We start from the raw sequence: 14,826 nt of genomic DNA on the forward strand, positions 1-14,826 counted from the left end.
TGCTGCTGCTAAGCCGCTTCAGTCGTGTCCGACTCTGTGCGACCCCATAGACAGCAGCCCACCAGGCTCCCCCGTCCCTGGGATTCTCCAGGCAAGAACACTGGAGTGGGTTGCCATTTCCTTCTCCAATGCATGAAAGTGAAAACTGAAAGGGAAGTCGCTCAGTCATGTCTGACTCTTAGCGACCCCATGGACTGCAGCCCACCAAGCTCCTCCGTCCATAGGATTTTCTAGGCAAGAGTACAGGAGAGGGGTGCTATTGCCTTCTCCGTCTACATACCTAATTTCACAATCAAGTTACCCATACATTGTGGGTTTAAATATCCATGAAGCAATGTGCAATGACTGAAGACATTCTGAGGTGCAACAAATCATTCTCAGATTCTATACCTTATTCAGAATTTCTGAATCTACAGAATAATAAGCATCAACAAGGTCTTTCCACAGAAGCCCTATGTCAGTACTGAAAACATCACTTCTAACGTGTCTTAAAAAAAAAAAAGATGACGAAAAAGGATTGGCAGCCAAGTACCAGATTACTGAGTCCCACTCCGATTTAAAAACTGTAAATCTTCCTCCTAATTTCTGGGGTCTGAATCCATCTACAGTGTCCGGTTTTCTACTCCAAGTAGCAGGGGGAAATCTGCCATCTATTCCTCACTCCCTACGGACAGACTCCACTGTCCTCCACACCCTGGAAGCACCTTCTGTATTTTCCTATCTTGACCTCATCATGATCAAAATTTCTCAACGATGGATCTTCTGCAGAATGAAGGGGAGAGGGACACCAAGGCAGAGCCAGCTGAGTCTCTTGAAGCACAAAGCCTTTCCTGAGCTCTTTTCCCTGATCGGTTCTTGGAAAGCAGAAGTAATAGGAAACAGGAGCAAACTCACAGTTCAAACAAGTGCCTGCTGACTTCTGCGTCCACTGCGCTGAGCGGATCGTCTAGGAGGTAGATGTCGGCATCCTGATACACGGCTCTAGAAACAGAGAGAGACATCACGATAAAACACTTCACACTGCCTGGGTCTTGTCTCTGAATCACAGTGGTGTCCAACAACTCCATGTTCATTCCAGGAGCCCAGGGAAGGGACCAGGACCCTGCTTCACACAGGCCCACCCAGTGAGCGGGGTCTACATGCTCACGTCCACCAGGAGCCGCAGAGGAGGAGGGGCAGGATGGCAACTGAAACCCCATTCACCTTGCAAGGTTGACCCGGGCTTTCTGCCCGCCACTCAGTGTGGTTCCCCGGTCTCCTATCATAGTTAGATCTCCATCCTCCAGAAGCTGTAAATCCTACATGGAGACAGAAAAGGGAAAAAAGAAAAAGATTTAAAATATGTTCTCCTCCTGCCATCCTAACCTTTTAGCCTTAGTTCTACATATAAGTATTTTATGAACAGCAGTGAGTATATTTCATAATGACTATATTATAATCTTGAATATTAAAAAAACCTCATTTGTTCTGATTCCATAGGTTTTCACTGCATTTATGAATTTGACCATGATAACAAGGATGTATTTATTGAGGATTGATTATACTCCAGGCATTGTTCTCGGCACAGTGAATTCAGGGATGAGGAAACAAAGTCCCTAGATTTCTTCCCATGGTATGAGACAAACGATATGGAAAATTAACCTTCATGTAAGTACTGAGGATGAGAAGGAAAAGGAAGCCAGCTCAGGGCAACAGAGAGTAAAGGAGGGAAGCGAGTCCACACTGGGGTCAGGAGGGCATGGCTCACAAAGTGGGTGGGAGCAGATCAGTGGGAGGTGGGGAGGGGGGCTTACGTAGACTGTCTATAACTCAAGTGATGCTGCCATAGCAAGCAGAGTTCATAGAGTTTGTTATCCACTAAACCCCTCAGGCATCATCCTAGGATGCACAGCGGTACTTTTCTGCAATGAAGCCGGAGCGTCTCTGTACTTTAGCAAATTTGGGAAGAACAGAAATGGCACAGTGAAGTCCCCAGGATAAGCAGCTTTCTGACCTCCTAAGTCTCAACTTCTTCTTCTACAAAATGTGCTGTAGAAACAACAGTCACTAAACTCAAGGCTGCTGTGAGAACCTAAAGTGTATGAACACCCTTCCATAAATGGAAAAAGGACATGGACTGATTATAACTTGCTACTGGTGAATGAGGCTTACTTTCTCTTCAAACCAACACTGGGACCCCATTCACCGTGTGGATCACAGCATGTAAGACACATGACCACAAGTAGGAGAGAGAGACTGTCTTCATCATCACCCTGCCTGAAAGCCACAGGGGCGCGCGCGCACACACACACGCGCGCACACACGCGTACACACGCGCGTGCACACACACGTTCCCTGCTCACTGGAAGCTTAACACAGGTGCATCCAGTGAAAGGCAGCAATTGCTGTTGTGAAAATTCATCATTGTTTTACTTTAATTCTTGCTTTTGATTTTCTGGAGATACAATAAGCCAGTTTAAGATACATTCCCAGCCCTAAACACACACACACAGTTTACGTGGTCTCTGTTTTACTGGTGACAGCCCCTGCAAACTGTTTCAGTTTTTAATGCCTAGATTTTATGTTGCTTTGGTAGCACGGCAATCTCAACCATGCTCTGGAAAAGGCACTTAAATCCACTCTTCCATTTAGCACAGATGGGCCCCAAGAAAGGCTCTGAGTCTGGTAGCAGGACTCGGAGTATGCTGTTGACTCTGCAAACTATTTATGGGCCAGCCACAAATGGGAAAAGCATTTCACAGGATTTGAAGTAAAAATCCAAGTCAGCCTAATTTCCCAGCCACCATTTTCTGATTAGGTAAAAGGGGGAAAAGTCTGAGTTCAGCATATAATACAATGCCTCCCACAGGCATTATTTATTTATTTATTTCTTAAAACCAATTTCCATGAAGAACAGACACACCAACTACAGGGAAACTAGGAAATGGCTTGTTGGTTTGATGCCATCAGCCAGGAGCATATGGAGGGCCCTTCAGGGATGCTGGCTTCTTGGTGTAGAAACTGAATGGAGCAGACTGCTGAGTTTCCATCAGAGGAAGGCTGGATTCCTAAGTCAAAGCAGGAGGACCCTGACTTTCATTACACCTGTAACTCCATTTCGCTGATGGCAGAGCACTACAATTTCCATTTTAAAGACGATGAAACTGAGACCTTGTGAGGTTCAGAAAAGAAGCCAAAAATCACATGATTTTTTTCCCTCCTGAACAGAGAAACAAACTCAATCCCTGAGCCTTATGACTCCTAAGCCTTGTCGTTTAAGCTCGACCCCTCCAGTTGACCAAACATTATTGGCTTGTTCCCTGAATTATGTGGTGTAACTCATTATAATGTCACTTTGAATACTGCATCAGCTTAATTCCATGTTGCCAAATGTGATTACTTCATGTTTTATTACAGAAATGTTTGCAGCTCAATGAACTTAAAACGCTTGCTTCAATTAGATCTAGTTATCATGTGTCTAGTTGTTATTAATGCATGTGATAAACGAAATGCTCCTTTTTCCTGTTTTATCTTACAGGTGGGGGGGAGGGGTCACCTGTTAAAAATATTTTTGTTTGTATATATGTATTTAGTTTGTATGCATTTATTTACTGAAAACCTGGTAGGTTTCCATTTTACAAAAGTTGCCATGCTTACTGCAATAAACCTGTACCTCCCTCATTTTACAAAGAAACAGACACCTCAAATTACAATCCAAGATGACACTCTCCAGAGGACACACTTTTTTTTTTTCCCCTACTACACATGTAGTATGTCTCTATAAGTAAAAACACGCCCAGGGCATCTCTATTGTCTATGACTATGTCCATCCACTGAAACATGCATTCCAAAAGGAGATAAGCAGAGACTGCAAAAATGCATTAAGTGGTTCCCAGGTGTTGTGCAGACCTGGTTGACCCCTTGGTAATCAGAGTCATAGCTGACATTTCAGAGCAGCAGCAAAACCTCTTGGAAACACTCTGACCCAATGTCCCCGTTTTGCTGCAGAAATGTGAGATGCCCAGACAGCTAACAGGACATTTCCAAAGTGACAGCAGCCGAGTGACAAAATCGGGGGAGGGACTTGGCTCCCTTCCTGCCAAGGAGGGAATGGGCATGAGGGGCCCTGCCTCTATGCTCTGACCACGCAGAGAATAGGAGGGCAGTTGATGTTTATAAACGTCACATCACATACGTCACTGGGCAGCCCAGTTCTGCAGGGCTCCTTCCTACCAGAGTCTGTTACACATGCAGCCCCAAAGGTGTGTGAAACCCCAGGACACTCCCTCACATTACTGGTCCAATCACCCCAAGAGGCTGCAGCAAAGCATTGACCATCGTGGATCTGAACCTGAACTGCAAACGTAGAGATGGGGTGTTTTACCTCTCCAAGCTTCAGTTTTATCAACAACATAGAAAACACTGGTAAAACATTAATAACTCATACGCCTTTTTATGTATGCTTGCATGGGAACGACAGAGATGATCTGGACATCATCTCTGAATCCCATCACCTCATGGGAAATAGACGGGGAAACAGCATTTTTTTGGGCTCTAGAGTCACTGCGGATGGTGATTGCAGCCATGAAATTAATAGATGCTTACTCCTTGGAAGAAAAGTTATGACCAACCTAGGTAGCATATTCAAAAGCAGAGACATTACTTTGCCGACTAAGGTCCGTCTAGTCAAGGCTATGGTTTTGCCGATGGTCATGTATGGATGTGAGAGTTGGACTGTGAAGAAGGCTGAGCGCCGAAGAATTGATGCTTTTGAACTGTGGTGTTGGAGAAGACTCTTGAGAGTCCCATGGACTGCAAGGAGATCCAACCAGTCCATTCTGAAGGAGACCAACCCTGGGATTTCTTTGGAAGGAATGATGCTAAAGCTGAAGCTCTGGTACTTTGGCCACCCCATGAGAAGAGTTGACTCATTGGAAAAAACTCTGATGCTGGGAGGGATTGGGGGCAGGAGGAGAAGGGGACGACAGAGGATGAGATGGCTGGATGGCATCACGGATTCGATGGACGTGAGTCTGAGTGAACTCCGCGAGATGGTGATGGACAGCGAGGCCTGGCATGCTGCGGTTCATGGGGTCGCAAAGAGTTGGACACGACTGAGCGACTGAACTGAACTGAACTGAACTGATTGTTTTACTGGGACTTTCCAGGTGTCTCAATGGTAAAGAATCTGCGTGCCAATGCAGGAGACTCAAGATATGCAGGTTTGACCCCTAGGTTGGGAAGATCTCCTGGAGGACGAAATGAAAACCTGCTCCAGTATTCTTGCCTAGAGGACCTCATGGACAGAGGAGCCTGTTGGGTCCAGTTCACTGGGTCACAGCCAGGCATGACTGAGGAGGCTTAGCAAGCACAGAGGCGTTCTTACTACTTTACATTTGCATTTCCCCTTTCCTTATAATATTTTTTTTAAAAAGCTACCTCAATCCTGCCAACCCTACATCATTTCTGCAAATGAAAAATCTATTTAAAACAACTCAGGAGAAAGAAATAGAAAAAAAGCCAACAATTCTCTTACATCCACAAAATCATCAAATACTACTCTATATGATGTTCAAGCCACTGTTCAACCACAATAACTATTTCCTCACAGGTCTTCACTCCCACACCTTTGAAAGGCTGTCCAGCCTTTTTCCTCACAGTATAAAAGAACAGTCGGATGTCCAGACTGCACTGAACTGACCCAGGGGGAGCCCTTTAATGCTATTATTCCCTGATTTTTATAACCGAAGAAAATAACATAGCACCTAGTCAGTATTTACCTTTTTCCCTTTCCTTCCATTAAATTATCAATATATTCTCCTACTAGGTAAGCCCAGTTTGCATAACTGATTCCCTGATTTTATTTACTAAATCTCCATGTACAGTAAAATGTTTCGATTTCCATTTTCTGTGAAATACAATACCGTTTCTGAATACAATCTCTCCTCCTGTGAAATTAGGCTGTATTACGAAGAAATGGTAAAGGAGTCCTTTTTCTTTAATTACTAAGGAAAAGCGAAGTGGAGAAGAAAACCTAGAGACAGAAAGGGACCAAGGCGGCATCAACCAAGTGCAGGAGACAGATCTCATGTGGATTCCAACAACGGTGAAGAAGGTTTCCAGTGAGCTGAGTTGTTTTTCAGGTAAAATAATGTGGTCTCTTTTCAGTCTCTGAGAGAACAACTAATGAAATATTTACTGACGAACTAATCTGAGGTCTAGAATCTGCTCCAGAATAGTCTGGGGTGGGGGTGGGGCAGGCAGAGGGCAGGAGTGGAGATGCAGCAAGTCTGGCCACCATCTGATCCGGGACGAACTTGGGGGTGGGGCACGCGAGGGTTCATTACACAGCGCTATTTTTACAAAGTTTTGTAATTGTGCACTAAAAGAGAAGTAAAGGTGAATAAAACTGCAAAAGACGAATCAACCCCCACCCCAAAACAGGCATTCTGTGTCGTTACGACATCAGAATTCAAACAGTAGCATATGTGTGTGAATGTTCATGAGAAAACCAGCTTCAAGTATTAAGCAACATGAAAAGATCTTCTAACAGACCTTGTAGCTTAAACCAACATGATCATCATTTGAAATCTGAGCATATGCAACTCAAAAGTCATTACTCACCTTTTTCAAAGCACAAGCCTTTATTACTTTTTCATATCGTTCCTTTTCATATTTCTTCCCAAATAAAATGTTACTCCTCACAGTTCCTGAGAACACCCAGGGCTGCTGAGAAACATACGCGATCCTCCCGTGCACGCTGACCTGCCCCTGGCTCGGGGGCAGCTCCCCCAGCACAGCGCTTAACAGTGACGACTGAAACAGAGGGCAACACACACTCGTGAACAGGGTGCACTCAGGACGGAACACGCCCCGCAGCACAGCTGACCCCACCCGGGTGCTTGATAAATGATAGAACCCTTTCATTTAGAACAGGATAAAGTACAGTTCTGGCATTGCAGGAAAAAAAAAAATAAAGAAAGAAATAACACTATTGGTCAATATAAACTAATGAATGAATATATTCAGTTGACAAGTAACATGATTATTAATACTAAAACAACCTAAACGGGCTTCCCTGGTGACTCAGGCAGTAAAGAATCCACCTGTAATGCAGGAGACCTGGGTTCCATGCCTGGTTGGGGAAGATCCCCTTGAGGAGGGCATGGCAACCCACTCCAGTATTCTTGCCTGGAGAATCCCCATGGACAGAGGAGCCCGGCGGGCTACCGTCCATGGGGTAGCAAAGAGTCAGACATGACTGAGCGACTAAGCACAGCATAACAACCTAAACTGCCCAATAGTTTCTCCCGAATGAAATGCTAAACTCAGCAAAGACTAATTAAGAATGTTTACCATCCTTAACCACCCCAGCAGGATGCATGGTTCATGTATCTGATGTTTAATTCAGCTGTCCCTGCATCCCAGGCATCCTTTACTTATCAAATATTTGTTCTCAACAAGCTTTCTGTGACTAACATATCCAAAGATGATTATTAAAAAAAAAAAAAAAAAAACACCACCTCTGGAGTCACGTTTCAAAAAAGTCCATCGTATAGGAACTCATCACCCTCTCATGTATATATCCCTCATTTAGAACTCTGTGTTTTATTCTTTCAGATGAGGTTCATGTGCACATGTCGTTCAAATCCTGTCTACCACACAGAAGGGGTGTGTCCGTGTCTCAGCCACACTGGGCTGAAATAATCTGTCTGCCCCGGAACCTGGATGCCTCTAGAGGGCAGAGATGCTGGCGTCTTGCTCTCATCTGTACCTTTAGCTCCAGCACATGGCTATACATTCACTACCCTGGGCACGGACGGGACCAAGTCACATCATGTGAGGAAATGCTCAAATTTCCCAGAAGAGCCTTTCTAACATCCAGATTCCCTGGAGGGACAACCGTCACAAAAAGAAGACCCCTCTATCTCATTCTGTCCTGAACAGCTGACAGAACAATAATTTCCTTCACTAACAAGTCAAAAGCCTGACAAGCAGTTTCCAAATGTGCAACGTGAAGCAGCAAGAAGGAAAGCAGCGTGTATTCATCCAGATTCATTCCGCCAACACTGTTCTAGGCGCCCTCAATTCAAAGTGATTATACACAGCTCTGGGCTCTACTCAGGGGCAGTTACATCAGGTACATCAGGCTGACAAAAGGCATCACAACTTACCTTTCCTGCTCCCACAGGTCCAACCACAGCTAACAGCTCACCAGGTCTGACAGTAAAGGAAAGGCCTTGTAGGGTTGGGGTGTCTGATGCCTGCAAATGTAAGTTTAGAAAATTTTGTTAATCTCATTAAACTAACACAAGGAACTCTTAAAAGTGAAGAAAATAATATATCATTGATATGCTAATATAACCCATATTTTCCTCCTTCCTGTTTTAAGATACTGAGCCCCGGGGGCCTTTTATCCCCAGGTATCTTTGAAACAGCATTAGTTTGCCTTTAGGAAGGCTCCCTCTTTTTACCAGATTTCCCTACGACACTGTTCCCGACAGCATTTAAGGACTGAAATGACAAGTGACGTGTTCAGTATGTACCTCCCCGTTGCACACTAACTTACTACAATAATATACTTAATTGAATATCCAGTATGGGAGGTTTTTAAATCAATTGTGAGTTTTCATTATAGCCCTTGGTTATGTCAACTTCAGTATTGTCCACAAGGTGGCAGAATACGTACGTATCATGCCTGCTCCTCCTACTAATAATTTGATATCTCCTCTCACCTCTGTATTTTCACTTGGTAAAGAATGAGTCTTACTAATGCTCAGCAAGCAGCAGAGCATTTTATATGAGATAGTTGTTTTTGGTAAATAAAGTCATATAAATGGTAGTCAAGGCTCCAATTTAACCAGAGCTGTAGTTTTCACACCAAAAAAAAAAAACAAAACAAAACAAAACAAAACCAAGCAAAGGCGATTAAGTATAATATCGTGGGTCAGTGATAATGCCTCAATTGTATACCTCTTACATGCTAAACAGAGAGAATAAAGTACTTCTACTGTAAAAGTACAAACAAACCAGGGAGTTACCTGTGATGGTCAACAATCCAACACAAAGGAGAAAAACAAAGTATTCATCATGCCAATCACAGGTCATATTCATGAACAAACTTAAGGGTGTATATGTGTGTCATTACATATACTGCATTCTTAACTGCTAATTTTTTTTAAAGTAGTTAAATGTCATTACATAAAATACCCAAAAGACTAATAAAAGATAATGTTCTAAATGAAAAACTTCTCTGGAAAAAACTGAACCAACTATAGATACAGTCACTTACTAAAAAAAAAAAAATAATAATTATTTATAATCAAAGTAACCAGCCCTAGACTTTAAAAGAAACATGTTTTCACTCCTTTCTTTTTAATTGGATTCCGTAATTTTCACTCAGAAATACTTCACTAACACAGCACTGTAAGACAACTATACTCAAATAAAATTAATTTAAATAGAAGGAAATACTTCGTTATTTTCCTCTCACAACGGTTCATGATTCTGTGGACAAAATACACAAGCATAGCCTCCTGTTGCAGCCCTTCAGTTGGTCAGGGCAAAAATCATGGACTTCCCTTCCTGTTTGGGCTTGAGGCTTTTCATTACTAAAATACTAGCCCCAGGTTTCACAGGAATTACAAAGCTGTCAATAAGAGGCTAGATTTTAATACATAAATATTTTTAAAGCACCCTCCAATTCTTTATTCTTCTCTAACATTTAGGGCTTCTATTTTACTACTTTTCACTCAGCTAAGACTAAAAATAGTGAACCACTTACAAACATCAGCTCCCTGTCACCAACCCTCTCCGACGGTCAGGGCCAGACACTGAATTCCCTCCCTGTTCAGGCTTCAGGATTGGGCACTGCTCTGTTGTGCCCAGAAGGGGGCAGCACTGGACTGCTCACTGTTGCTGGGTCCCCTCCCCTCTTGGTTATCCAGGCTCAGGAGATGCTGGCTCAGTAAGCATCATCAGCTGAGCCCTACCTGGGTTTCATGAATGAGACCCAGATTCTGAGATATTCCCCCACCTGCCCAGCTGGTTATGGAGGGGAGCAGGTTGCAAAGCTCATGTCTTCCTCCAGGCTCCCAGCCCAGCAGGAGTTTCAGTCAGACTCAGCTTCTCTCTAAATCTCCAATGTCTGTGTCCCTCCCCCCTCCCAAGGGCTCTCTCACCTATGACATAACCTGACAGCCCCTAATTACTAATGACCCCAGCAAGGGACACGTTCCTTCCCTAGGCAAGGCCGGAAGGCTGTGATGTACTGTAATTCAAATTGCACAGAAGTATCAGAACATGCTATTAACTTCTTTGGACTAAGAGCAAAAGAGTTCACTTTAAAATGCTGCAGAGTTTGGAACAAGATATATTTGGTAATGTTAGCATTTACATAGTAGCCCTCATAATGGAATTTTAATGCTGCTTTCCATAAATGCTTTAACTGTATTATGATGAGAAATACAAACTTAAGAGGGAAAATAGGAGCAACAATCAGGTTGGAAAAGTCACCTTCTTTGAATTTCCATGTGCAAAAGCTGTAGGGGTATATTATTATTTATTTGGAAATATCCTACTGTTTTGTAGGTGCAGAGGCAGGTACTGAATCTGAAGTAGTGGTACAATACGTAGTGTCACACACTCAAGTGCCACGATATGTAGTGTCACAGGCAGGAAAACACACGAGAGTCTACAGGGTTTAGACACTTGCACTGTGGTCCCCCATGCCACCAGCAGAGAGGCTCCTCCACTGTCCATAGGTAATTCCCTGCATGGAACTCCTTCTCCTGGACCATGGGTTCTATTTATCCTACTATTCTACACTCTGATTAATTCCCTGATAGCTCAGTTGGTAAAGAATCTGCCAAACCAGTGCAGGAGGATGTGCACAGAGAACCATGGAACCATGGAGGTGGGACACTCTCTTTCAGTCCCTGGTAAACGGGGAGGCACTGCATGTACAAGTTTGAGAGGGGTCCCTATTGTTTTTCTGTTTTTCTTGTTTTTTTTTTTAAGTTAAAGTGAAAGTGGCTCAGTTGTGTCCAACTCTTGCGACCCCATGGATTTTACAGTCCATGGAATTCTCCAGGCCAGAATACAGGAGTGAGTAGCCGTTCCCTTCCCCAGGGGATCTTCCCAACCCAAGGAACTGAAACCAGGTCTCACTCACTGCAGGTGGACTCTACCAGCTGAGCCACACACAAGGGAAGCCCTTTATTTCATAAATAAACCGAGTGCTGGAAAATCTCCAGTTCTCCCTGTCAGCTTCCACACACTGCAACCCTTCAATTGGCAATCACTGGTGCTCACCATGCCCACCTGCTGTCTCCTCCCGGCCCCTGGCTGCCAACAAAGTAGCCAGAACCACCCTAACTCACAGCAAAAAACCTAACTCAGCAGTAAAATATCTGCCTACAATGCAGGAAGACAAGGGTTCAAACCCTGAGTCAGGAAGATCTCCTGGAGTAGGAAATGGCAACCCACTCCAGAATTCTTGTCTGGGAAATCCCATGGACAAAAGAGCCTGGAGGGCTATAGTCCATGTGGTTTAAAAGAGTCAGACAGGGCAGAGCACGCAAGCATGGTCTTACCAGGCTGCAGTGATGGTCTGACAACATCAAGGGAAAAAATGTACACTGATTCCCAAAAACCTGCTGTCTTTAATGACTGGCTGTATATTTGTTGGTTAACCCGTATCACACTGAGGCATTTTCTCTCCAATGCTGCAAATTCTACCATTACAAACATATGTACTTTAAATTCCAAATGGGTTAATAGTTCTCTTGAGAGCAACATGTCAAATGTCTTAGGCTGACTTTAAACTGAATCTCCATCACATGCAAACCTTATTCCTCATTGAGAATTTTTATAACATACTTTCAGTAAATGAATAAATCACATTTATGCCATATATAAAACCTCAACATTCTCCAATAAACCTTTCAGCAGTCAAGATCTTATAATAGAAGGTTTGCTACCTTATCCCAAAAAGCAGTGAAATCTTCAACATTCACGATCATTTTACCATCTGATGGCAGTTGAGAGTGGAGCTGTGTTATCTCATCAAGTAACAGGAAGTTCTACAGAAGAAGGAAACACACAGATCAGATTATTTAAACTGTAGGAACAAACAAGAAGAATTGCTTCCTTGGAATCTGCAATAAAAAAACTTTATGCAGCCTACATAATGCTATGCCAACTGTACATAATGTGTAGTTTACACTAGAACAAATTAGATAATATATACAATATTAGATACTATTATAATCACATACAATGAGGTATATGTATATATATATATACACACATATATATACACATTATTATTATAACATAATAAACTATATTATATATATACACACACACATATTATTATAATAACATACAATAAAGTATATTATATTGTCGGGAAGCATTTAACAGGAGGCTTCCTGTGTGCTGTTTTGGATCTGTCAGGGATTCTCTGCTCCTTACTAATTCCTGAATATTCAGGATTTAAGAGGAGGGGCAAGCCTCTCCAGGGGGCTGAAGAATCCAGGCATTTCCTTCATTAGTTTTTCTATACAGTGCTAAGTACCCTCTTCATTCTTGTGAACCATTCGGTAAAAGTGATTGTTCACAACCCTCTCTCTCTTTAATATGGATCGCCTATGTTTTGTAAGTCTGGAATTTTAATCTTTATCTTTGCTGAGAATAACTACCTTGTAAGACAGTATATACGCCCACACCATGTTGATTAAAACACGTTTGTTCCATCAGAGCTCTGGTCCCTGTGTCTGTCTTTCTCTCTCTCTGTCTCCCTCTCTTTTTCAAGCTGATTCCTTGGAGCACAGAGGCCCTCTGAGTTCACTTTCCTGCCCTGGCCTCTACGACACTCTCGAGAAGGTACTCTGCATCTTCACTCCATCGAGAGGGCACCTGAGGCTTCCGTGAATAGAGCAAGTACCGAGTCAGGGGCTTTATTGGCTTTCTGCATAAACCAGGAAATGTCAGCCTCTTTCCCTCTCCTTTACTTTCATATTGGTCGACTTCAGACCACCAGATTACAGTCCATTAAAGGACCGCAACATTATATATACCTATAGAACTTGTTCTGGGGAGGATTCTAACCCCCCACTCAAAACATATCAAAAGATCTTATACTTCAAAACATGACTTTATTTAGAAATAGAGTTGTTGCAGATGTAATCAATTAAGGTGAGCTCACAGTGGATAAGGTGGGCACTGGACCCAGTAAGACTGGTGTCCTTTTAAGAAGGGAGACTCGGAGACAGAAAATAACCAGGTGGTTACGGAGACAGAGGCTGGAGTGATGGCGGTCACAAGTCAAGGAGCTCCAAGGTTTGCCTGCAAACTCCAAAGCCAACAGAGGAGAGGAAATGAGTTACCTTGTAGGATTCAGGGGGATCCTGACTCTGACACCTTGATTTCAGACTTTTAGGCTCCAAGGCTGTGAAACAAGATAATTCTGTGGCTTTAAGCCACCAAGTTTGGGATACTTTTTATGGCAGCCCTAGGAAATCCATACAGAGACTTAAAAGGACTCTTGCATGAGAGAAAAACAAAATACCCTTGTAAGCAACTTCTAAGCAGGATGGATGGGTAATTCTAAGACCGAGAGGCAAACCGAATCCCCACCAACACAGATGGCAACTGACAACATGTGAGGACGTTTGAAAAACAGACCACCACATGAGCAGGGACCTTCTCTTCTAAACATCACGAACAGCCTTTAAGTCCTTGACATCCTCATCTATCATGCCACAAAGCTACAAATGTGTTTGCACCTTCAACTTCAAAAGAAGAACTGGGAAAAACAACATAAAAACCTGCTTCTGTGCAGGAAAAGGAAGAAGAGATCCTTGCATCTCTCCAGAGACCAGCTGGTGGGAGTCACAATCCACTTGTTCCCTCCTCCTCCCATCCAGGTTCATGGAGAACCTGGATCCAGGGCACGGATACTCCTCCCCGCCCTGAGCCCATGTCCAGCAGGAGGAAGAACGGACAGACGGTGGGCTCAGCAGGCCTCTGCAGACTCTCAACCACCACAGGCTGAGTTCTCTCTCCACGCCACCTCTCCCATCGTCAGCCATGTACCAGCTCTCGCCTGTTCTGACACAGCTTGCTCTCTGCCAATTCTCCATTCCTCTTGAAACAACATAATTTAAGCATCTCACTCACTATTCATTAATTTCAAATACTGATATATATTTTTTCTTTTGCTGGTTCTTTCCCTAGCCCTCCCCACCACCACTTGACCCCACCTCAACACAACTCCCTCTTGATCTCTTTACAGCACGACTGAACGAGTCCACCACATTTAAATACTCACAATGTCTCACCAGCACCTAAGTCCACAGTCCCCAAGTGGCCTCTGCCTAGATGCCCTGAGTACTAATCTCCTCCATCCTTCCAGCCCATCTCAAATGCTAATCCTCCTGGGAACCAGCTCAGAACCCTTGAGGCTGCCACCATCCTCCCCACCTTTGAATCTCCAAAGGGATCGTAAATCATATAGAGAGGAGATACTATGCCTTCATGCACTTATACTGTCCACCTTCAACTAAGACTGAGCCCTGCACAAAGTCAGCCCATCATGGGCATTAGCTAAAGGAAGAGGCTGTACCATGTAGTGGCTGCATGGATTTGACTGTTCACTGACTGCAGGGCTACAGCCTTACACAGTTTGAGTTCACATAGGAACAAGCAAAAGGTTGTATGTGTATATTATCCAACTTGTCTAGACAGAAATTAAAATTTTAGCTTAAGCGTGTTACCAAAAAACTCAATATTCAGTGTGTGTACTGTTAACTAGAAATTCCTCACTTTCAAAGAAAACTGACT

The 14,826-nt window shown here is 43.4% G+C and overlaps 1 protein-coding gene and 1 long non-coding RNA gene across 7 annotated transcripts in view; one reads left to right on the top strand and one right to left on the bottom strand.

The window, feature by feature from the left end:
* LOC101106534 (ATP-binding cassette sub-family C member 4) overlaps positions 1-14,826 on the bottom strand; it is a 187,861-nt gene that overhangs the window by 103,718 nt on the left and 69,317 nt on the right. For all 4 annotated transcript variants that reach the window (XM_042254988.2, XM_042254987.2, XM_027973709.3 and 1 more), the window contains 5 exons: positions 11,961-12,062; positions 8,154-8,243; positions 6,604-6,795; positions 1,204-1,298; positions 895-981 (listed from right to left, as the gene is read on the bottom strand). In XM_042254988.2, coding sequence (XP_042110922.1) covers positions 895-981; positions 1,204-1,298; positions 6,604-6,795; positions 8,154-8,243; positions 11,961-12,062 — 566 coding nt within the window. The remainder of the gene's footprint in view (positions 1-894; positions 982-1,203; positions 1,299-6,603; positions 6,796-8,153; positions 8,244-11,960; positions 12,063-14,826) is intronic.
* On the top strand, positions 1,294-12,742 carry LOC121820458 (uncharacterized). Of its 3 annotated transcripts, none has more exons than XR_009595280.1 (3): positions 1,294-1,647; positions 5,940-6,122; positions 7,600-12,742. It is a non-coding gene; the product is annotated as an uncharacterized LOC121820458 (long non-coding RNA). The 3 variants fall into 3 exon arrangements; XR_006060999.2 differs by having other exon boundaries at positions 5,990-6,122; XR_006061000.2 differs by lacking the exons at positions 5,940-6,122; positions 7,600-12,742 and adding an exon at positions 1,871-5,918.

This window comes from Ovis aries, chromosome 10 (assembly GCF_016772045.2).
Source record: "Ovis aries strain OAR_USU_Benz2616 breed Rambouillet chromosome 10, ARS-UI_Ramb_v3.0, whole genome shotgun sequence".
In the NCBI taxonomy this organism is placed as follows: Eukaryota; Metazoa; Chordata; class Mammalia; order Artiodactyla; family Bovidae; genus Ovis; species Ovis aries.